The sequence below is a fragment of the Colossoma macropomum genome, unplaced genomic scaffold, assembly GCF_904425465.1.
Source record: "Colossoma macropomum unplaced genomic scaffold, Colossoma_macropomum, whole genome shotgun sequence".
Taxonomy (NCBI): Eukaryota; Metazoa; Chordata; class Actinopteri; order Characiformes; family Serrasalmidae; genus Colossoma; species Colossoma macropomum.
In genome coordinates, this window is record NW_023494802.1 from 29,024,708 (window position 1) to 29,049,625 (window position 24,918).

General features: G+C 38.3%; 1 protein-coding gene across 3 annotated transcripts in view; it reads left to right on the forward strand.

The window, feature by feature from the left end:
- Positions 1 to 268: 268 nt before the first annotated feature.
- hnf4a (hepatocyte nuclear factor 4, alpha) overlaps positions 269 to 24,918 on the forward strand; it is a 34,932-nt gene continuing 10,282 nt past the window's right edge. Inside the window, exon 1 of one of the 3 annotated variants that reach the window (XM_036592102.1) lies at positions 269 to 435. In XM_036592102.1, coding sequence (XP_036447995.1) covers positions 387 to 435 — 49 coding nt within the window. In that variant the 5' untranslated portion in view covers positions 269 to 386. Of the gene's footprint in view, positions 436 to 24,653; positions 24,820 to 24,918 lie in introns of those variants that run through there. The other 2 variants (XM_036592101.1, XM_036592100.1) reach the window with 2 other exon arrangements.

Sequence of the window (24,918 nt, forward strand, 5' to 3'; positions counted from 1 at the left end):
GTTTTCCTCCTGCCTAACTGAATCAATCTTCCTCTTTTCCTACGTGTCTGTTCTCAGACTTTCTCAGATGCAGAATTTTGAAAATGGGGTAAAATTATAACTAATTGCCTATTTGAGTTTCTATCATCCAGTTGCTATGGCTACAGCTGTCATATAGATTGGTCTCTCTATATGAGCTTGGTTACTGTTTAACCTCCCCCACCCACATTTGCCCAGATTAGGAAAATCAATAAGATAACAGGAGTACCGGCCTTACCCAGCGCCAGCAGCACCTTCACAGCGAAACGCAGCAGGCTGCACCAAAACTTTCACATCTATATCTCAAACTTTTGCATGTACGGAGAAAAGGACACCAACAATTAGCTGTGGGGAACACGGAGAACGGCATGGTCAATGTTAACACTGAGGTCAGCGCCAGTATGGAGCTTCCGTATGGTGAGTAGACACTCTCTCTCTCTTTGTCCTTTTCCTAACAGCTTGGGGAAAGTGCCTGGTGCAGTTGTGAAAGGGCCCAGATGTTTACCTGCTGCTTTCAGGTGGTTGGGGCTCGGGTGGACGTGTTGACACGTTGATCCTTGGGGATTTTTTTGGCTGGAATGAAAGCTCCAGCTGGCGCTTGTGAGAGCTTTTAGTTGAGGCTGTAGTTTTGGAGGTGTGGCAAAGCCATGATGGCTGGTAAACAGGGCCTACAGCAGCAGGTGAAGGATGCCGACTTCACTGCCTGAAACTTCCTCTTTCGCGTGAAGAACTGGAATGATTCCACAGACGACTATGAAAAATATTTATGCAAAGTGAATGCAGTAGACCTTTGAGGAATAGACCTTAGTCTGAACTTACTTACTTATCTTCCATACTTACACGAAGGCACCATATAATGTTACTGTAAGACAAAAATGGCAACTTAACTGTCCATGAAACTGTTTTGAGATGTTATATATTTGCTAGCTGGAGCCTCATTAGCTTACCTTATACTGTGATCCACAATGAGTTGTCTCAATTCTTGACTAGGTGATCTACAAATAATAATAATCTTGCAGTTCCAAATTATAAGCTTATAAGCATTATATTCAGTCACAAACCGACAATTTAACAGCAGCATCTTTGCCCTAGTCATGGGATTCATAAAGAAAAAAGAGATCAGGTTTTGGCCTAAAATATATGTTTAAAGATACGTTCTTGGCAGAGAGGTACACACAGGGTGTGGTACAACAAAGCACTGCTTGATGTTTAATTAAATTTTTAGATTTACTGCTCTTTTACCATTTTCAACATTATTCATATAATCGTCAGAGGGCATGTAGGCCTCTGGTTGTTTTTGATAGCAAATAGACTGGCTATATAGTCGTGTGTAGAATTTTGGGCGCCCCTATTCAAATGACATGTTTTGTGGATTTTGTGAGTGAAAATCCTCCACAGAGAACACATTTCTGTACTTTTTAATGCATAATAACTATTTATTTGCTGAATTTAAGAAATTTGTGAGGGGGGGAGCATTGGATTGGGGGAGACATAAAATGTAGTCTGTGCAAAAGTTATGGCACTTATACTTTATGTATATAATTTGTTTTATTTTTTTCCAATATGTAAACCACAATAAATAGAAATGACTAAGATTTGTGAGGATGTGATAACTTACTTTCACTTAGAAAATCAACAAAACAAGTTATTTGATTAGGGGTATTCCAACTTGTAAACAACTATTTGCAATGTAGACTTTGTAATCCCTGGTTTCCATCACCGCTGTAAAGAAATCTGAGTCAGTAACTTTCTCTGCAATGCACTATTTCACTTCAAACCACTCTGAATGACTTTGTTTAGCTTGAATTATGGAGAATTTTGAAAAGCATTAGAATTCCCCTTTAATGCTAAACTAACTAGCCATTTGGTGTAATTGAAATCTTTTTGACAGCTGTTAGAAAAAGAGAAAAATAAAATAGTGTTTTCTATGCCCCTGAATATGTATACTAAGAAACCTTCTTTCTGCAAACTGGATCCTTCTCATAACTTCTTTTATGAGAAGTTACTGACCTTATGAATGAGGTCACAAGCCACTGACTGTGTGTCCTCTGTGAGTTTATTGATACGTATAGCCGGGGATATTACAAGTATAGTGAGCGCCTTTATGTGTACATGCTTAGCTTGGTGGACGTTGGGTGATAACTGTAACGTTTACGTTTCGGCTGAATGCTCTTAGGCAGCCACAGACCTTAAGCCTCTTTCGGGCCTAGATCAACTCAGAGTCGAGGTATTGTGCTGTACGCTTCTTTTGCAAACAAAGAATGCTTCAAATCACTGTCTGTCCAGTTCCCGCTGTGAAAATTTCACCAGCTCTCAGAATTACAGCATAAAAAAAAGCACGCGTGACAAGTCGCAACAGAACAAACTGGCTCCCTTCAACAGTGACCTAAAGGAATGCCCATTAATCATAATGTGATTTCTTTGTCATTCTTTGGCATGTTGGAGTGTCTTGAAAAGTGGCCTACTGTTGAAACCACACTTTTTTTTTGTTTTTGCTAACCTGTGGTGTGTATGTTTCATGCAAAATGCCACTACATGATCCAGATCTTTGTCTAGTGTGTTACTGAAAAGAAGGACCTAAAATATCCATTATGCTTCACTGCCTATTTCTACCATTTAATCCACTACTCTTTTGCTTTAATAATGTGGCTTGTCAATACTCTTATTTAAAAGGAACATGCTCTAACAAAGCCAAAAATGTGAAGATTTTTATTTTGTTTGCATAGCAGTGCATCCAACAATAAAGGCAACATCATGGTTCTACATGGTTGCAAACAGAAAGCTCCAATTCCACATGCTGATCCATTTCACTGCCCATTTTACTGTAGTCCTACTATATTGACAGCAGACAGTAAAAGGAAATTCTGCTGATTTAAAAAAAAAAACAATCATGCATAGTAAGGTTGTTTAGATGTAAACAAGATCATTCTGTATGGTTTAATGTGAAATGCTCCATTTGAGGAGTGAGACTGAGAGCTGTTCACAGTGGTGCATCTCTGAAAGCTACCTCACAGAAAGCTACTACAAAAAATTATAAAAAAAAAACATAACCAGATGCCTGAGATATTGTTTAATAATAGTTCTGAGATAATGCTTTTGCCTAAAACATATTTTAAAACACATACATGGCGGAGATGTACATGCAGGGAGTTGTACAACAATTCATTTTATCATTATGGACACAAAAACTCAGGAAATGTTAAGTTCACTGGTCATTTTGTATTCTAAAAAATGTCTGCATTTGCATTGTTGTATAGCCAGTATTGTGACCCTTGGTTCCTGTCACAAATCTAGGTAGTGAAGTTTCTCTTCAATGAACTGTTTTACATCAAACCTTCCTGAATGACTTTTCACATCTCGACCACTGAATTACACAGAAATGTTGTAAAATTGGTGGAATTCCCCCTTAATGAGTCAAATGGGACAAAAACAAACACATTAGATAAGATAGAATCAAACAGCCTGAAAAAGACAGCCACAATGCAGGTCTACCACTTCCATGAGAGGTTTGCAGCGAGGACCAGCTTGAACTAATTGCCCAGCCGTTACAACCTGGACAAATAGCTGCCCTGCAAAGTTAGCAGGACGGCTCGGCAAAAGTAAACACAACAGGAGCAATCGAACAGCTCTGAAGCGAGGAGCTGTGTTTGCCCTGAAAAGCTGAATGACTCTGTGGAGGAGGTCCAGCAGTTGAGACCATTGCCTCAAAGGACCTATTCGTGACGGGGCCAGAAGAATCCAGCGAGCAGAATCAACAAGCGGCTCATCCCTCCACCAACACGGATATAAAGTGCGAGGAATGCTGCTAAAGGTGGATCATACACAATGACTCTCTTCTAGGCTTTGGAAATATTTGTTCCTGATCAATAGTGTCACAGAAATAAAGCCGGCTGTCTCTGTCCTTCTAAAGAAAAGGAGAGTCCCTTTTCCACTGAAAATCTCACTGGCCTTGGAACCAATGGAGAGAGGGCTCAGTCAGTTCTCACAGAAACTTAATCGACCTGCCTTTTCTGCTCTGAATGGTTCAGTGCTGCTTGTGATCAGTGTGGGATGTTTATAGCTCCAGTACAAGTGCAGTTGATGTCCAAGTCGAACAGATTTTCTCATATGTGATAGTGACCTTCCAGTATTCTATTCAAGCATCTTATTAGGTATCTCAACTGTAGTTTCCCTCATGAACCTCTCTTGCAACCCCCCTACTGAGCCACAGTTAGCTGGGATAAATTCTGGGGGGTTTTCACCCCGAAGTGGTGCTAAAAATATGTTTTTAGTTGAAAATATATGAGGCTGAAAGATTTTTTTACGTTATAATCCTCATTGGTATGGAAATTCTAAATATCTGCACCCCTATTACTGCCTTAAGGGTGGCTTCATTTGTTTTGGTTGAAGTTAGCTAAAGTTAGCCCTTTTGTAACTCAGGAGTCGAACAGTATAGCCCCTCACTGTCTATGCTAGAACCCATGAATGCTGTTTCTAACTGAGATGGAATTGATTGTCACAAGTAGTGCCCTGAGTGAACACTGACACAGCTAATATTAGCTAACAAAAGAGCTGGCTAGTTAGCTACACACCTCAAAAAGATGGTTCTTCAAGTGTTCTTTAGTCAGTGCAGTGTGTCTGTATGTAACCATGAGTTACATATAGAAGCATGTCATGCTTAAATGGTTCTTTGCATCGTGAAATAGTTCTTCAGAATAATTCTGCTCTCATGCTAAGCTAAACTCCTATTATTCAACTGGGAAACCTGTAGAAGAGTTGTGTGGTTTGTATAGGTGACCTGATAAAGGAAACGGAGTGATTGTAAACTGTGAAAAGTGTAGTACTCAGAGGTTTAGACAGAAATGTATTACACTGTGTCACTGTAGATCAGGTGAAACTAGAGTAAGTTAGTGTAGTAGTTTTCTTTGTGAGCTGTGTAATGCTCTAATTGCTGGCAGACACTTTTGCTAGGGGGCAGTATGCAGCATGGATTGCTGTCTGCTCTGTAATAATACAACTGAAGAGCAGTCCTCCTTCAATTCAAAGGCCAGTGGGGTTACAAAGACTAAGGATCATCAACTACACCCACATCTGCTAATTGTTAAATGTAATATCATTTTTTTTTCATTATTTAATATGTCCACTCTTTGTCCCTTTTTAGGAGACTTTCTTAGAGTTTCTCAAATAAATCTAAAGGGATAATTTTCCACACTGCCTTCATAAAAGTTCAGTCATAGGAGTTTGCTGCATTGTCTGCTTCTCATTTTCTGACCCAAGTACAGTTTAGACTTATCAGTCCATAAAACCTTGCTCCACGTCTCAGAGGTCTAGTTTTTTGTGTTATAGTGCAATTTCTTCTTCTTTTCTGTCCTTTTCTCAGCAATGAGTTCTTGAAAATGGAATAAATGGCGCTCACTGCCTTTTGCACAGTACTGTATATGTCCCTATTAACCCTTTTATTAGGCCCTAATTAAGATGGCCATAGACTCCTTTCACATCATAACTACATAAACTACTTGTGAGTTTCATAGTAGTTACTGAATAATAAGTCCTAGGCTTAATAACTAAATAATAAGCCTGCAGTTTAAAAGGTTAAACTACAGTCATAATATATTACTGAATAGTCATAATATATGACTGAATACTACTTTACATTTTTATTTTTTTCTAAGACCTCAACCTTCACTACTACTTAGCTTTGTAGTAGAAATGAACAGTTTTCTATAATTGTAATTGTTGGACTTCATAAGCTGGGGCCAAACTCACTTATTTCAAAAGACCTGTTTATTTGGGCATGTTTGTTGGGATGCAGGACTAAACATAGCGGAGCTAAATTTACAGTGTCAATGTTAAGTGTTCAGCAAGCATATGTAAATAATCTTCAGTGTTAGCTAATGGGTTTAGAATACGCAGTTACTGTCCAGGCTAGCAGGGTGTGGCAGAGCGCTGGGCTGCTAGAGAAGAGTGGCTTTTCATTTCTGTGTGTCCTTGGAATTCTAATTTCAAAAGTAAAAGCAAACATTTAAAGTTTATCGGATTGCTAAATATTGCTTACATACTTATTATATACACAGACTGGCCACTTCATTAAGTACACCTACTCTGTATCTACACTCTTTGTCCATTTTATCAGCTCTACTTACCATAGAGGTGCACTTTGTAGCTCTACAATTACAAACTAAATAGCCTCCTTTTAACCTGTTCTTCAATAGTCAGGTCCCCCACACTGTACACTCTATTAGACATGCCTACTTTGTTGGTCCACCTTGTAGATGTACAGTCAGAGACTAACGTCATCTGTTGCTGTACAGTTTGTGTTGGTCATCCTCTAGTCCTTCATCAGTGGTCACAGGATGCTGCCCACAGGACATTGCTGGCTGGATATTTTTGGTTGGTGGACTATTCTCAGTCCAGCAATGTCCTGTGGGCAGCATCCTGTGACCACTATTGAAGGACTAGAGGATGACCAACACAAACTATACAGCAACAGATGATGTTAGTCCTTCATCACTGGTCACAGGATGCTGCCCACAGGACATTGCTGGCTGGATATTTTTGGTTGGCGGACTATTCTCAGTCCAGCAGTGACACTGAGGTCCTGCAGCACTGCTGTGTCTGATCCACTCGTACCAGCGCAACACACACTAACACGCCACCGCCACATCAGTGTCACTGCTGCGCTTAGAATGATCTACCACGCAAATAATACCTGCTCTGTGGTGGTCCATGGGGGTCCTGACCATTGAAGAACAAGGTAAAAAGGGGCTAACAGAGTATGCAGAGAAACAGATGGACTACAGTCTGTAATTGTAGAACTACAAAGTGCACCTAAATGGTAAGTGGACTCTATAAAATGGACAAGGAGTGTAGATACAAGGACATGGACATAATGAAGTGGCTGGTCTGTGTATGCTTTTTCAGGCTTAACAGTGTCATACATGGATCCCAGATGGCTCTCTACTGGACATGTAATTCATTTTCTGGCTGTAGAAGCCATTATTTCATGTAATGTACTTCGTTTTACAAGGAGTAGGAAGCCATTTGAGGTTTGTAAGATGCAAAGTTTCATTTCTGTACAGCAGCTTTGGTGCTCGGCACTGTTCATCTCCACAGTCTACATCAAGGATGTCGTAGTTAATGTGTATGTAAGATATTTGTACTTGTCCATTTATCAAAACGCCTATTTTAAACACCCTGTACACATACTGGCCTCCTTATTACAAACACCTACCATGTTGGGACACTGTTCAAGTGTACAGAGACACTTCACTCTTTTCCACAGAGTTCCTTATTTGTTCCATAGAAAAGTAACAGTCCAGTCCTCAAGGCCCTTCAGACAGTCCACGTTTCCCTATTATCCCTATTGTTGCTAGATGGCATGGAAGCAAAAATGTGGACCGTATGGGGGGCCTTAGGACCACTTTTGGTTCCCTGAAGAACCATGGCTTGCATAGGAGTGCTGATCTAGGACCAGATTGCTGTCTTATATACTGTGACCTTACTGGCAGGAACAGAATCTAGCTCTGCGCTCCTGCTCTGAGACGTTTCATGAAGACAGGCCATGGTTCTTCTACTTGGAGAAGCCTTATGAACATGGGTCCATGTTTAAGAAAGATTTGTGAGCGTACAGAACCTTTTAGATGTTCAAAGAGCCTTCATAAAATGTAAAGTTACTTTGCATTTACAAAAATGGTCCTCTAAAGAACCATCCATTGACATTGGTTCTTATATGGCATGCACGCAAAGGCAACTTTATGAGCATAGCTCATCTTTTTCCTTGCACATTTTGTGTTGGCTTTGCTCTTGCAATTGTTAGTGGTCAGTTTCTTTGTTTGACAGACTGTTCTCAGCTCATTTTAGTGACAGTGAGTAAAAATCAGTAAAAATCCCAGCAACACTGCTGAGTCAAATTCACTGTATAATGTAACTTGTATTGTGCCAAAGTCAGAAGCTACCATTTATTTAATTCATTTCCAGTCAAAATAGCCTTTAATTTGATGTTACTCATTTTTCAGGAAATTAGGAGAAAACACACAAAACAGTCAGTACTGTGTGAAGGTTTTTGGCTCCTAAGGACATTGTTTAAAACCACTTATCATGACAGTAAGTGTATGTTTGCCAGAAAAAGCACCATATACCTTTACAACAGATGCAAATAAACATAAACACAGTAAAAAGTAATAAGAATTTCATCTTTATTTTCATACAAGTAGTTGATATGAGATAGATTAAAGAATGAAATTTGGTTTCGGATGTTTCTTTGCTGTTCCCAGCCAGAGCAGAGAGTTAAATTCAATCACCAGCACATATGAACATGCACAATGATTGGCCAAGCTAGATATTAGATGATAACTATGAATAATACTAGGCTTCCTTGAGGAGAGACATATGTAAAATTACTACTTATTGTATTAATATTATTTGTTTTTATTGTAATAGTGGTAAATGTTTATAACCAAATTCAACAGCTTTTTAATTCTAATTTTCTCAGGTGCCTAAAACTTTGGCACAGTACTGTATATTTAGTAGTATTTGTAGAATTTAGTGTGTCCAGTCTTTCCTTTGTTACAGCTTTCTTTTCAGGTGAATTGTTTTCAGATTTTTTTAAAAAATTGCTCTCAAAAACAATGATTTGTCATGGGTTCTTTAGTGAAGACAGTGGTTCTATATAGAATTATAAACATTCAGAGAACCATTTGCATGCTTAAAGTGTACTGTGCATGGTGAAATATGTGGTATATATGATTCTCTATCGAACATTTTCGAAAAGGGTTATATATAGTGCCAAAAATGATTATGCTATTGTTACAGTGTCGAACGTGTAACAATAGAAGAACGCTTTTTGGTGCTATATAGAACCCTTTTCAAAAAGGTTCTATTCAGAAACATGTATACCACATAATCCATCAATCTGAAGAATGATTTCACCACGCAAAGAACTATTTAAGCATGCAGACGGTTCTTTTGAAAGAGTGTCTTTAATCTCCTGTAATATCTCACCTGAAAAATCAACACTTGTACTTAACAGCAGTTTTGACTGAAAGTCAAATAAATGAAAGGTGGTCTCTGACTTTGCAAAGTACTGCAGGTGTCGCTGCTGTGCTGAGAATTGTACACCACCCAAATAGTGTCTGGCCAACAGGGGTTCCAGGTGGTCAATTTATGAACAAGGTAGGGAAGTACATATGCAGGAACTGATGGGCCACAGTCAGTAACTCTAAACCTATATTGCAGGTGTTTCTGATAAAATGGCCAACGAGTATATGTACAAGGTAGCTGTACCTAATAAACTGAGCGTATGTTTGCTGTGGGCTGGTCTACCTGAACTCTGAAGAGCTGGAGGGGTGTGAGGGAGAATTATACGCTGTGTACAGTTGACACTATTAGGCCGTGAACTCAAGCCTCCAATCAAATCTCATTGTGACAGGCATTAAGGGATTAGGCTCACTGTTAGCGAGTGTGTGCGCATGTATGTGTGCTGCGGGGAGGCGGCAGCTTTCACACACGTTCACCCACCTGCACCCTGAGGCCTGAATGGGCAGCTCGCTCCGGGGGGAAGGCCGTGGAGCCTGAAATCGCTGTTGGAGCTCAGGCTGCGGCAGGATGTATGGAGAACATGGCACTGGCCACTTCAGCACCACTCCAGGTACTGACCTGCTGGAACTCATTCACATTTACACATTTACACACAGCACACTGAAGGACACCTGGACTGTTGTGGGTAGGGTATGCCAGCAGCGACTCCCAAATGTTGTACCATGTTTGTTTACTCCCAGAACAGTGAGGCATTTTTTCTGACCGCTATGGCATGCACTGGCAACAGCTGAGGCTCAACTCTGAGGAAAGAAGTTTAGCTCTGATTTGAACATTCTTACCGTGAGAAAGTGTAAACTGGATATCCAAGGTGCTCCAAAGCCATGAAGGCTTTATGTTAGCATGGTGTTTCTAGACTGAAAAGGTCTAAAAACAAGTTGTTATGTTTTTTTATTTCTATTCGGTCCAGTGAAGAAAGACATTTTCCACACAACACCTGTTATGAAGCTTGGAAGGTTGTAATAAATGGTTGTTTTCTCTCCAAACAGAAACATAATGGTGAAACAACTTTCTCTCATTTCTCTCTTTTCCCCCTTGCTTTATTGAATGTATTTGGCTCAATCATATACACATTTGTCTAGATCTTCACTCTATAGCATTTAACGTCTGATTCATTGTTGCTATGAGCGACCTTCGCTTTTCCCTCTTTTCAATGTAAAGGCTCCGTGGGCTAACCTATTAATGTCCATTTTACATTTCCTTTGGTTCTCTGAGCTTGCCTGAGTACGAATCTAAGGAAAAATTCCAAATCAACTAAACCATATGGCCAAAAAATAGTGAGAGTGAATTTTTATCATTTAGTTTATCATATAAATTGTAGTCTTTTGGTCACATGGGACTAGATATGGGTATTGTACTCAGTACTGATACCTTGACTTCGATGCTGATTGTTGATTTTTCCTAGTACCTTTTTTGAATTACAAACCGAAAGTGGGCGTGGCTTAAACCAGAAGTGAGTGTGAGGTGGTAAAAATGGGTATATTTACTGACCACAATGGATTGCTGACTACTCAAGAAGCTCTGATGCTAATAACATGCATGCAGAATGTAATTTAGACAGCCAATCAGCAGTCTAGATCTTACTGGCTCTACCTCCATAGGTATGTAAATTTTTGTATGGCAGAATTTTTTGATATTCTGTAATATTAAAGTAATTCACTCGGTACTATGAAAGTCTTGAATTTCAATACCCAGCCCTACATGAGACTGACTTTTAACAAAATGGAAAACTAAAATTGAACTGTGAATGAAACTATGAAAATTACTTTCAATTAAATGGATACTGTTGGATGTTCTTCCAAGGTATAATTATACCTTACTATTCTTCAGCAGGGCATTTGCTAATCATTTGCACAGTCATACTAAATTCAGTTGTAGGACAACAATGGGTCAATGTCGGTTTCTAATATTTTGCCAAATGCGTTTACTGCTATGTTGTTTTACATTCTGAAAAACACTGGATCATTTTTGGTCACCCTTAGCCAAGCTAACAGGGTTAAAGAAAGAGCAAAGACTCATAGACGTAAAGACCCACTTCGTCCACATGATGGAGCTGCGCTACATGAACAACAGATGGCAGATGCTTCCACTAATTCTGTGATTGAGTTACTAACCAAGACCAAGTTACATCAGTTTCCATTTTAATTAGCTGTATGTCCCACAGGGTTTTACCAAAAACTAACCTCCTTGTTTATCCTTGTTAAAAAAAATAACAAACTGCTGAAGTATATTTGTTACAGTTAGATTTGTAGGAAAATAGTGCTGGGCACAAACAAGTGTACAGAAAAGGGCAATATAGGTTTAAGTGTAAGTGTACTTTTTGACAACTTTTTGAGTGTTACATTAAGTAATCGGACAGTTCAGTATATAACTTTAGATAAAACCTTGCTAATTATGAACATTTTGGTTAGCAAGTATATTGTGGCTAACTAAAAACATTGTGACTTAAGTATGAACATTTTGGTAAAGTATGAACAATTTGGCTAAGAATATTTAGGCTAGGTATGCATATTTTAGCTGAGTTTGAACATGTTGGCTAAATAAAAGCATTGTATGAACATTTTGGTTTAGTATGAACATTTTGGCTGAATAAAAACACTGTAGCTAAGTATAAACATTATAGCTTTAGCTCATTAAGTATGAACATTATGACAAAGTGTGAACATTGGCAAAGTATGAAGTTTTGGCTGAGTAAAAACATTGTGGTTAAGTATGAACATTGTGGCTGAGTGAAAACATTGTGGTTAAGTATGAACATTGTGGCTGAGTGAAAACATTGTGGTGAAGTATGAACATTTTGGCTGAGTGAAAACATTGTGGTTAAGTATGAACATTGTGGCTGAGTGAAAACATTTTGGCTTAATATGAACATTTTTGCTGAGTGAAAACATTTTGGCTAAGTATAAACAATGTGATGAACAATTTGGCTAAGAATATTCCGGCTGGATTAGGATAATAAGAATATTTTGGCTATAAACATTTTGGCTAAGTTGGCTAAGTATGAACATTTTGGCTGAGTAAGAATGTTTTGGATAAGTAAGGACATTTTCCGTTTAGTCTCTTCGGTTATTGCAATGTAAATGCAGTGATTTGGTTAATATCACTTGAATAACTTGAGTTATTCTAAAATCTAATATGACAAAGATACATCTTTACAGTTGTAAGTACAGTTGTACTTGGCATTAACTCAGTTAGCATAACCTAGCCTAGCCTCTTACATGCAGAAATGTGAAGGATTTACCCACTTTTGCAACACTCAGATAAATAAATCATCATTCCTATTCATGTAAAACTAAAAAAAAAACAGTACACTCAACAAAATGGGCTAAAGTTGAACGGGTCTGTGCAGATTTTTCCTGAGCTTGCATGTATTTTTCTGATGGAAGGGTTATCATCTCATTGATGGCTGAAAGGAGTGATAAAGTGTTCGCTCAGTATCCCTGAGCCAGCAAACTGAATTGGGCCAGCAGTCAAGTCAGAACTCTCAGCAAAACAACAGTTAATGATTGAAAGAACCTTATCACAGACCATGATTGATTTACGAAGAGCATTGCGCTAGATGTTTATTGATGCAATTGTTTACTTATTTGATGTACAGACAGCTTCTTTGGCTTTTATGATTTCATGACAGAAGTAAAGCAGATTGATTTTTTTTCTTGCTCACATTTCAGTGCCAGTAAAAATGCAGTGAGGTGTCAGTACAAACATCTCAAAGGAAACATTCAGCTTTCTGAGTACTCTTGAGCCATCACACGGAGTGACGAGAACTTGACATTGGACATTCTTTATCATGGCTCAGATGGTAAAAAACAATCTGTGCTGAAATCAGCACACAGTTAGCCTGGTAAGGGTGATACTGACGATGCCTTCTGACCTCTTTTTCCCCCTCCTGCAAATGCCTTTATTACCCAATGATGTTGAGTTTTAAACAGAAATACTTTATGGGGACTGTGCAATATTAGGCCCTAGAAGTTTATGATTACCCAGACTCCAAATAGCGAGATGGGTGAGGACTTCACAGATAACTGTCCCTGTTAATCGTTATGGAAGAACGTGGCTCTGTCTTGGAATCTCCTTTGAGGAGAAGCATTGCAAGATATTCTATCACACTCTTAAAAACAAAGGTTCCTAAATACTTGGGTGTACGGTTCTAGGAAAAAAGATTAATTGGAGTAGAACTTTCACATTATGTGGCTGTTCTTTAAACTTTAAAATGGTTCTTCACACATGTGCATCTCATTTATAAACATAGAGCTTCAAAGAACCATCCAACAAGAGGTCCTGTACAAAACTTAAATGTTGTTCTGGTATGACATCGCTCCAACAAGCAATTTCACTACTTTTATTCAGCTCAAAACATTTGAGTGAAACAATGAAAAACCAAAAAAAATGTTTTGATGAACAATAAGAATGTTTTACATCAATTCAAGACACAAAACACTTCTGTTTATCTTTTTACAGTGTATTTACAATGTATTTGGTCATTGGTTGGATGCCATGGATTTGGAAAAGGCAACTCATATAAATTCTGTACAAGCTGTAGACAAAACACTAACATTATCTAAAACATCTGAATGTTACAGTTTTCTTAGAACAAGCAACTAAAGTCTTCAGTTCATGGGAATTTCAGCCGAATCAGCATAGAGTGAACGTGTAAGAAGGCCTGAGTGGAATGAAACCCAGTATAAGACTTTGTTTAGGTCATCCAGTCACAGAGAGCTAAGCTGTTCTGGAGTAAATCACACTTTATAATGATAAATTTTATACATTTTTGCCCTGCTTAAATAATGGTTACTTAATGAGTCTTAGCTTCAATAGGAACCATCCTTTTGAATGGTTCTGGTTCTTTTATGACCCTAAAACTCTTCATTTTTAAGGGTGTAGGTCTTACAAACTTACAAAAAGAACACAAGCAGAGAGGTTTTATTTTGCTTGTTAGTGTTGTTTTTGTCACACAAAGTCACACAAAATCTACTCTGTGGAGTCTTTGTACAGAATGCTCTGCAAGTCATCTTGTCTCTGGGAATCAGCTGACTGAAAGGCTTTTCTTTGCCTAAACAGGGAATTCTGACATCCCTAATCAACACAGACAACCTAATCAAGTAAAGGGATGGGATTAGACACGAGAGGTCTGTGCCATTTGGCTTCTCTGTGACACCTATCCTGATGCAAATACTTGATGTATTTTTGCTTTCTTTTCTTCCCAACCATTGATTTGACTTTAGAAGGCCTCTCAAAAGAACGACTGCTTTAAAGAGCTCAAAACTTGGTATGATAGAGAGGAGGGGCATAGACCACGCTTATCAGTCTCCAGAGCATACACAAAGATAGAAAAGATCTGTAATATCTGTTCAATTTTGTGTTTCTGCAAGTCTCATAAGCTAACAGTAACATGTTAAAGCTAACTCAGGCTAATACAAAGCAGTTAAACTCACATATCTTCCAAAAAAGTGAAGTGTTCTACCCCCCATGGCCAGTTCAAGGGAAGCTTGCACAAGCTGTGTGGTTTGCAGATAGCAATCTGTTGACAAGGTCTTCGCCATGTCACTATACTTACGTACCTGTGCCATCTCCCCCCCAGTCAGTCCACGCTGCCTTTTTTACTGGCCTCACAGAAGTGCTACAGCAAGCAAATGGCCACTCACACTCTCTCATTTCTGGCCTGAGGGGCCAAGCATTGCAAAACATTTCTCCGTCTTTTCCTGTGCCATTGTAGTCACCGCCAAAACAAACCAAACAATATATTCCCAATGTCATTCCGCAAGTATTCCGAGTGGGTCTTATTCCGCTTGGGCTGCGTAGTTTTTCGCTGTCGGTCGTCGGGCCCCTGGCATTACTGCCGTGTCCCGTTTGGTCAGACGGTGGAAATGAAAAAGACTCATTCAAGAGAAGGTACAAATAGGCAGTGGTTACAAATGGAGTTTGGTCAGTGGTCGGAGATCCCTATTGTGAAGATAGACAGGACTTTGTTCACAAACTGGAGTTTGAAGTTTCAAAGGGGGAAATAGGCAGCGGAGTTACATCAGTTCGGAGTAGTCCTTTGACTTTTAGCCCCGGGCGGCACGGGTGACTGATTATAGGACACAGACATGACATGGCAGCCTCGTATCAGGCGCAGGAGACAATCAAGGAAGGACAGCAGATCCTCTCCCAGACGTCCATAATTCGATTCAGAGTGCATGTCTCAGTGCTGCTGATGCATGTAAACATCCCGTTTTATGTGCATCTCATACTTATCAGCGGTGAAACTTGTTATAGTTGTGGTCACTTCATGGCTGAGTGACATGGTAGTCATGAAAATAGTGACTCTAATCATCTACACTCTTAAAAATAAAGGTTCTTATATTGTTCTTGGCTTGGATGTACAGCTCTCAAAAAAATATGCTGGTTCGGGAACTTTATATTATCTGAAGGTTGTTAAAACTTTTTACTGACACTTTCCCATATCATTTACAAACATGGTTCTTTAAAAGACCATCTATTGAAAAGTTCTTCTGGGAACTAAATGTGTTTTTTTCTGCACCCTTTAAAATGGCTTTTCAAGGCTTCTTTAGGAAAGGCAATGGTTACATAGAGAACCATGACAACTAAAAGAACCATTTGAATGCTTAAACGGTTCTTTGCCTGGATAAATAGTTGTTCTCTATGATAGAGAACGTCTTGTATATTGTTGGTGCCCAAAAAACAAAAACGGTTTTCAAAAGGTACAAAACTGTCAGTGGGGCAGTCACTTGTCACTAGGGTGGTACCCTCAAGGGTACATCTTAGAATCTTTAGTCAGGAAATTGTACCATAATTGTACCATAATCCATCGAAATTATATTTTCTGAGTTGTATTGACTCCACACACCCCGTCTCGTCTCCAGGCTTTTTATTTCATTGTTCTGTTTTAAAACATTAGGTTATGATAAGGTACAAATACATACTTTACACCTGGGAAAAACTTATTTAAGGTCCACAACTGGACCTTAAAACCACTGTTGTACCTTTGAGGTACATTTACATTGTTTGTAACTTGATGAACAAAAAATGTACCTGCACTGTACCTTTATTTCTAACAGTGTATGTCATTCGAGCACAGCAGCTGTCCTGTATATTGTGTGATCATTTCAGGATGAATAGACCAGTAGAAATGCTCCAGAATTACTTGGGATAATAATAACATCAACTCTTAACATTAAGGTTAATGTTAGTTAAGTTAAAAAGCTTGGTTAGTAAAGTTAAGACCATTCTCCTTGAAAATGACTGTTTTGGAGATGCATGTTTTTTTTCCACAGCAATGATGTAGTTCTTATAAAACTGGTCCTATATAGCACCAAACAGGGTTCCACTACTAAGTCAAAGAACCCTTTTTTGATACTACATAGAATCCTTACTGACGACTTCATTTTAAAGAGTAATTTTAGCACATTGTTGAAAGTTACTAATTCCATGGATTTTGAGTCGTCTCACTGATATTTTTAAACTGATCATATGGCCTATGCAAGGCCTTTTTTAGTTTAGATATGAGCCCATTCAGTGGAACCAAACATTCTCTCAGGTTTGCAGCGACAGTGATGTGATCAGTGAAGAATAAGGCGACTGAGTTGAATCAGTTACAATCATTACAAGGTCTTCACTGTGCTTCACACAAAGCTACATGAGAAAGCCTTGATTGATTGATTGAGTGATTGATTGTTATATGAATGAGTGGCTAATTCTCCTGCTAACTGGGAGGCCATGTGTTAGATGGACTATTAATTAATGGCCCACATGCAGCCAGTGTAGTTTAGAATAAATACAAATAAACATAAATACAGCAAAAAAATAAAGTTTCTTGTTTTCAAAAAATATCTTATATTTATATTTGATAGTCATCAAATTACATCTTTTCTTAATTTTCTCTATAAGTGAAAATAAGAAAACACTTCCTCTACAGAAAAGGGCACATTTTGTGCAAATTTTGGTTATGTTATGTTTTGTTTTTCCCTGAAATGTTAAATTCAAAGCAAATAAACAGTGATCATGCATTAAAATGTGAAAAAGTGTGTTCTCTGCAGAGGATGTGTTCGCTTATTTCCACTTAGAAAACCAACAAAATATGTCATTTGACCAGTGGTGCACAACACACACTAACACGCTTCCACCACATCAGTGTCACTGCAGTGCTGAGAATGATCCACCACCCAAATAATACCTCTGTGGTGGTACTGTGGGGATCCTGACCATTGCAGAACAGGGTTACAGGGGGCTAACAAAACATACAGAGAAACAGATGGACTACAGTCTGTAATTGTCAGGCTACAAAGTGCACCTGGTCGGTGTGTATCTTGCAAAAGTCTGTATATTCCCATTCCTATACACCGACTACACTGATCTACTGGGCCATAATGGACTAATTAGGCAATTTTTAGAAGCTGGAAATGAAAACCATGAGTATAAAAGGGTTAGCTTAGTTCACCAAGAGGCTTTTCCCATGTGAGGTGTTCAGCTAATGATCTCTCATAGTTATCTGGATCTGCCTGGGTTGAACACTTTGACTTGCATGTGATGGAAAGAGCCATAACCTTGTGGATTAGATTTTATAGAGCAGTCCAGGGCCATGGTGAGGAGATCACAGAGTCCTGGAGATTTGAGCTACGATAAAGACTTTAATGGTAAGCAAGATAAGATTTGCTGAGCATGAGTCACTCCTCTCTCTCACAGATTCGCAGTGTTATACATCTGCCTCAGCTTAATTGTTGCTAGACCAAATCTCTTAAGCAAATAAGGAGATGTGGAGGAGATTCCCAAAGACATGTTTAGTTTGACTCGGCACACAGAGACAAGAGAACCAGGCTCAAATGGGTGGATGGACATTCTGCGAGATTAAGAAATAGTGATTAACTCTTAGTCTCTAAATATGTGTATGATTATTATTGGCGTTTATACATATACATTCTATTTCAAATTATTAATATGCTCTCTCAGAGAAAACAGATGCTGGGGTGGTACCCTCAAGGGCACATCTTCAGTACCTTTGGTTAAAGAACGTAATTGTACCATATTCTATTGCGGTTATAATTTTTCTGGGTTTATATGTTGACTCCGTACACTCTGTGTTGACTCCATGCTATTCATATTATTTTTCTATTTTAACCACTTAAAATTCCAGATTATTACATACTAAGGCTTATTATTCAGTAACTACAGGAACTTCAATGCAAACTGGCTGAGCTATTCTTAGATTATAGAAGTGTGTAATACAACTTTGGGACCACTGTCAGGCCCTGGCCATTTAAGGGGCTAAAATGTTAGCTTGTGAAAAAGTACAAATATGCAAAATATGTTTTCACTTGGAAAAGTGAATGTAGGGTATCTTAAAAAATGTGGTGTACCCCATTTAAGGTACACAATTTGACCATAAGACCTTAAAACTATTGTTGAGGGCACATTTACATTGTTTAATAACAACAGTGTACATAATTATATATTAATTACATAGTTACATAACAACAAATACATACTGTATTGATGGGTTTGCATCTTCATTTCCTGATATTTTCTGTTTTTAATGTCAAACTCTTTACATTATCTGAAGATTCTTTAAACTTTTTTCTCACACTTACTTAGATCCCATATCATTTACAAAAATGGTTCTTTAAAGGACCGTCCATTGAAAGATTTTTTAGGGAATCTAAAGTGTTTCTTCGATACCATTTAAAAGGGTTTTCAAGGCTTCTTTAGTAAAAGCAGTGATTATATAGAGAATCATTTGAATGCCCCTGCACCATTTTCATTTGACCACATCAGCTGTCCTTTACATTGTGTGAACATTTCAGGATGAATGGGCCAATGGAAATGCTCCAGAATCACTTGGAATAATAACATTAACTCTAAACATTAAGGTTAATGTTAGTTAAGTTAATAAAGTTACTCGGTAAAGTTAAGAACTTTCTCCTTGAAAATGGAGAGACGTTTTGGAGATATGTTTTTATGGACAGCAATGATATGTTTCTTTAAAAACTGGTTCCATATAGCAGCAAGAAGGGTTCCACTATTGTTACAAGTCAAAGAGCCCTTTTTAAATACTACATAGAACTCTTATTGACAACTTTCCCATGGGAAAGTGAATGTAGTCGCCTTTAAAATTGTAAAGTACCTTATTTATTGTACACAGTTCGACCTTAAGACCATCGTTGAGGGCATATTTACATTGTTAATAATAATAATTAGTAATAATAATAACTTTATTTATAGATCACTTTTCATACCAGTTCAAAGTGCTTTACAGACAAATGATAGAGGAGATCATCTTTCTATTGTGTTTGTAACTTACACAAAAACTTTCCTATACAGTAACTTTTTTCCAGCAGTGTACATAATTACATAATAAATACACAGTTACGTAATGACCTATAGGCTGTGCCGAGGGATTCATTTCCTGATTTTTTTTTGTAAAAAATGACAAAGACATGTCTTTGTTGCCGTATATTGTGCTTCACGATGCAGTTCATGTTTTCAGTGGAAGACAGCTCTGGACAGGCCTACCACTCTAGCATCCACACTCTCCAACTATGCAACCATGCTTGTAAAATAGAAATAAGCATGGAGGCCCTTGAAGAAGATGTCATCTAAAAGGCAGCATATTGCTCCAAAATGCATTAATGGTGTACTCACAGATGTGTAGGTTACCCACTAATACCCCCATACCATACAGACCCTGGCTCTGTTTTAAGGATATCATGCACCATAGAGGGTGACATACATAAAATCCTTGCAATTGTTCTTTAAGGAATGTTGTTTTAAAACTGCTGCATTATTAACTGATGCATTTTTGCATAGTAGTGAGCCTTGACCCAACCTCTCTCATAAAGGCCTCCTCCTTTCCTGGATAAGCTTTTTATGCCCAAACATGATTGGGTCACCTTGCGTCACGTTTAGAATGTTTTTTGAACATTTCACAATGTTACTAGTCTTAAATTGCCCCTGTATCAACTTTTATGGAACGCATTGCAGGAATCAGTTTCAGAATATTGAGCTTATATTTACGAAAAACAATGAAGTTGATAAGATAAAGCATTGCAAATTTTTTAATGTCTTTGCTCTGATTTTGTTTAAATACAGGTCAAAGCGGATTTCTTAATCATTGCTTTCTGTTTTTATCTGCGTTGCACATACATCACGGAGTGCTCAGATGGATAAAAATCTAAAAAGAACTGATGAAAACCTTGCAAGAAAAGCATTAATGTCCTGTTGTCGCTTGGCCCAAATCAATACTAAGAGCACCAAGAAACTCTACTGCTAATCTAGATACAAATCACTAATAGTCTGATAAATAATTACACATGTTTCAGCCTATGTTGCTATATCAACATATATATCACTATATATGTGGGTAGGAGTATACCTCAGAACGTGTCCCTTGTCCAAATCTAAATTGCCCGTTGTCCAGTGAGTAAGTTTAGGTGTTTTCCAGGCAATTACAAACAATACAGCAAATATAGCGTGGATAACGTCCAGGGGGATCTGCAGGGCCATGTAAACCAAGATGTTATTGGGGTTGTCTTTGCAAGCTAACCAAAACTCCACAATTCATTATCATTCACACCATATAGCACTTAAATGTCATTCTATCCAATAATCAGTTCAATTAAAGACAATACAGAGCTTCACTTATACACCCCTTTCATTGGGACAGTAACCAAACAATGCATCCTATCTGTAATTGCCTGTTGAATGTGGCACGCAGTAAAATCAACACTCCTCCAGCGAGGTTTTGGCCTGTTTAGCATGGGTGATGGAAATTTTACTGTGTATTTGGGTGGCTTACTCGGTCACCATGTCAGCCAGCTCTTCGCTGCGTGCATGCATGTGGGTGGATACGTGGTTTGTGAGCTTTTACTGCCCCGTGGCTCTCTGAACTGGGGAACGTTGACCCGTTGCTTTGTACTGTCACTTTCCCTTCTTCAAATATATCCTCATGCGTGTTTGCCTTGGCTCTTATACTGCTGTGCTTGTCGAGGTTGTTTACGTAAATGCACCACCTATGTTTTCCATAACAAATACACCTGCATGCCGGCATGTTAATGAGTATGTGATGATGTGTACTGTGTTTCAAAAGCCTGAATTCAATTATGGGCTGGGTTATGGATAATAAGGGCAATCTGAGGTGACGTTTTCATCATTATTATATGATGCTAGAGTGAGTTTTATTTTAAACACTCAAGTAATTGAAAACGCATTTCGGATTTTTAACTGACTTGGAATTTAGACTAAAAGCTTTTGGTTTGAGTGACCCTATACCTTGATTATATGTATTTTATTAAAAGAAATGATTGAACATTAAATTTGTCCCTACCAATACAATAATAACACTACCAAAAACTTTACCAAATGTTTTGTTAGCAACAATTTTAGCCAGTACATGACCAGCAAATGGCTTTGATGCACACATAAAATAATAATATTTTTCACTAAAACACAAAAACGTTTACTGAAAGGCAAAAATATGTGTTTCAGTACTTGAGAGTTCTTAATGTTATGCACTGATTTTCAGATTTTAGGACACATTTACCTTCAAAACAACGGGATCTAACTGCTCACTATGTGGCCCAGAGGGACAGTGATGCAGTCTCACTTCCTGCTCTAAAATGCAGGTGTGTGGATAAAATAAGGCTCCACCTATGGACCAAAACTCTGTGTTTCGGTAGTGACATAAAAATGGACAGCATTTTATAAATGAAGCTTTTTTTTCTTTATTTTAAAATTGAAGCCATAAAAGAATGATACATCTAAATCTTTCAATTTTACCTGAACAAATCTCAAAAAATAAATAAATAAATAATAAATAAATATATGTGGATAGCCACCTCCCAATATAACCTTATAAATAATTATTTTGAATATATTTAGCGTATTACTTTCTCTGTTAATGACTTGGGCTTAAATAGATCATAATATAATCATTGTAAATATCTAAGGTGTGAATACTTCATTGTTTTTACTGTGGGACTGCGGTTTAAACTAATCTGGTAGAATGGTCCATATATAGTAAATAGCCATTTTATTTACAATGCAAAATTCACCGGTGAACCTACACTTGTCTTCTGAATGTTTATATTCAATAATAAATTGCAAAAAAAGTTTTCTTTGGGGACTATTTAATCTTGTAACTCCTTACATGTACCTCTCCATAATTAATGTGTTTTTAAAAAAGATATTTTTGGTAGGATGACCATCCAGGACACAGGGCAAACTGTAGAAAGCAAATGTCAACATGAAAGCAAAGCCAAATCACTGACATTTTAGGAAATTTTGAAATCCTGACCGGATGTGTTTTTAGATCATAAATAGAGGACATGTCCTAGAAAAAAAGGACCTATGGTCACCCTATTTTAGGCTGAAATCGTATCTCAAAATTAGGGCTGAATGATTCATTGTTTTTATATGGAAAATGTAATTTGAAATAGTGCAATTTTGAAAATCGTGAACGCTTTTTTAATTTTATCCTACATTACACAATGTTGTCTTAACAACTTTTACTTGGAAAAGTGTAACCTAATAACACAGGTCTTGTGGATTGACAATCTGGTACACTACATTCAGCATTCAAGCCTCAAACCCAAAAAATAAGTGCATGTGCTGATCATCTCAGGTGAATATGTCCGCATTAATCACAACAATATTGGTTAGAAAAACTGCAATTAGATATTTTCCCCAAACGGTTCAGCCCTCCTTAGAGCTATCATAAAACAATGTCTCAGGCATCAGGCAGAAAATTTGGCTTAACAATTTAAAGTAATTATGTATAAGCTTTTAAAGGCATTAAGCCTTTTGGACGTCTGGTTCCTATCACCACCACTGTGAACAATTCTGACTTGGTAAGTTTCTCTAGAATGGAGCATTTCTCAACAACCACGATAAATGACCTTGTTTAGATTTGAACTCTTAATAATACGGAAATTTTGAGAAATCGGTGGAATTCTCCTTTAAGACTTATGCTATAGTGCTTCCGGAAAACTAGGTCTTGTCTATGTTATGTTTCTTACTAACACATTTATTACAGGCTGTTTATGCCTTTTGTGTATTGCATGAAGAATGTTCCTTAGTCACTTTCTTGTGTTTCAGCTTCCTCTGTGCTCTTTAATTCTCACTAGCAGCACCGTGACTAGCAAACACATATACACTCCAGCACGTGCCGCCAGTGCTTTCTCTTTGATTTGCTGCAGTTATTAGTTGTGATTGAGTTTGGCATAAGGTAGATGTCAAGCATTCTGTTCTCTATAGTTGGAACAGGAATTGTGCGTCACGTGCATATGAGTTTTCTGTAGAACAATGAGTTCTTTTACATAAAGGTCACAATTTCCTAGCTAGTGAGAGTCATTGCTGTTTATTGTTTATTGTGCAAGAATTAACAGAGACTTAGCAAACACATAATTTAAGCATGGAAATGAGGCTGGCTTGCTCTCAATCTGATTCTGTGAGTGCATATTATAATACAACCTGGGAAACATTTCTGTCGCTCCCTCAATAAGAACATTAGTCATTAGACTAAGTCATTAAAAGGGGAATTCCAATGTTTCTAAATATCAGCATAATCCAATGGATGAGATGTTAACCGAGTCATTGAGAGTGGTTTGGTGTGAAATGGTTCATCGTACTGACTCAGATTTCTTACAGTAGTGGTGATGGGAACCAGGGGTCGCAATGTGTGCAGTGCAAATATAACCATTTAATTTACTATCCAAAACCACTAGTGAACCTACATGTGGCTTCAGAGTTTATATATTATATGTAATGTAAATCTGAAAAAATAAGTTTTCATGCATGTACTTCTCCACCATGAATATGTTTAAAAAAACATTTTAGGCCAAAATCTTCTCTCAACACTATTATAAAACAGTATCTCAGGCATCAGGCAGTGTATTTATAATGATATCATGTTATAACTTTCTGTGAGGAAGCTTTTAAAGCCATTAGTCTTTAGACGTCTGGTTCCTATCACCACCACTGAGAGCAATTCCGACACGGAGCATTTCACCATTTCATCAAACCACTCTGAATGACTGTTTGAATGACTTATCTATGCAGACATTTTGAAAATTTGGGTGGTATAAGGTGGTATTCTGGTACTTTTGATGAAGATCACAGTGATCAGCCAACTGAATACTAGCTTGGGACTGGTGTGCCCGGCAGCGAAATCCAACTAGAGCAACATGGCAGGAACTGGATGCGTTTGCTCCAGTCATGAAGTTGCTGCAGCTTTACTGATAGATATTGAGAGAGAGATATTGAGAGAGAGACAGAGAGAGAGAGAGAGAGAGAGAGAGAGAGAGAGAGAGAGAGAGAGAGAGAGAGAGAGAGATAGAGGGAGAGGGGCCTTCATCTCTATCTTAGAAACAATCCTGATTTAGCACTAAAAAATCCAGACAATGATTAACCTAAGAGCCACCCCACTCCAGAACTGAGCCGTGGCCTAGCGGGAGGGGCTGGCCTGTCAGTCAAAGTCAGCCTCATCTTTGCCCTAGAGGACATGTCCTGTGTCACTCTGAGGTGTCTACCTCTCTGAGGGGCGGGGCTTGCTCTAAGAGAGGTGGGGGTCCGAACTCCACTGAGAGGACAAGTCTTTGCCCCCAGTGTCAGGTTAGCTGAGAATGCGTTTGTCCAAAGCCCTAGCAGACATGGAGATGGCAGACTATAGCGAGGCCCTGGACCCAGCCTACACCACCCTGGAGTTTGAGAACATGCAAGTGCTCGCCATGAGCACAGGTGAGTCATCCCCTACGTTCAGGCCCCGCGCTGAACTTTGAGTCCTCCGACTTTATATTGGTAACTGAATGTTTGGTCAAGTGTGGGACGATCAGGTTT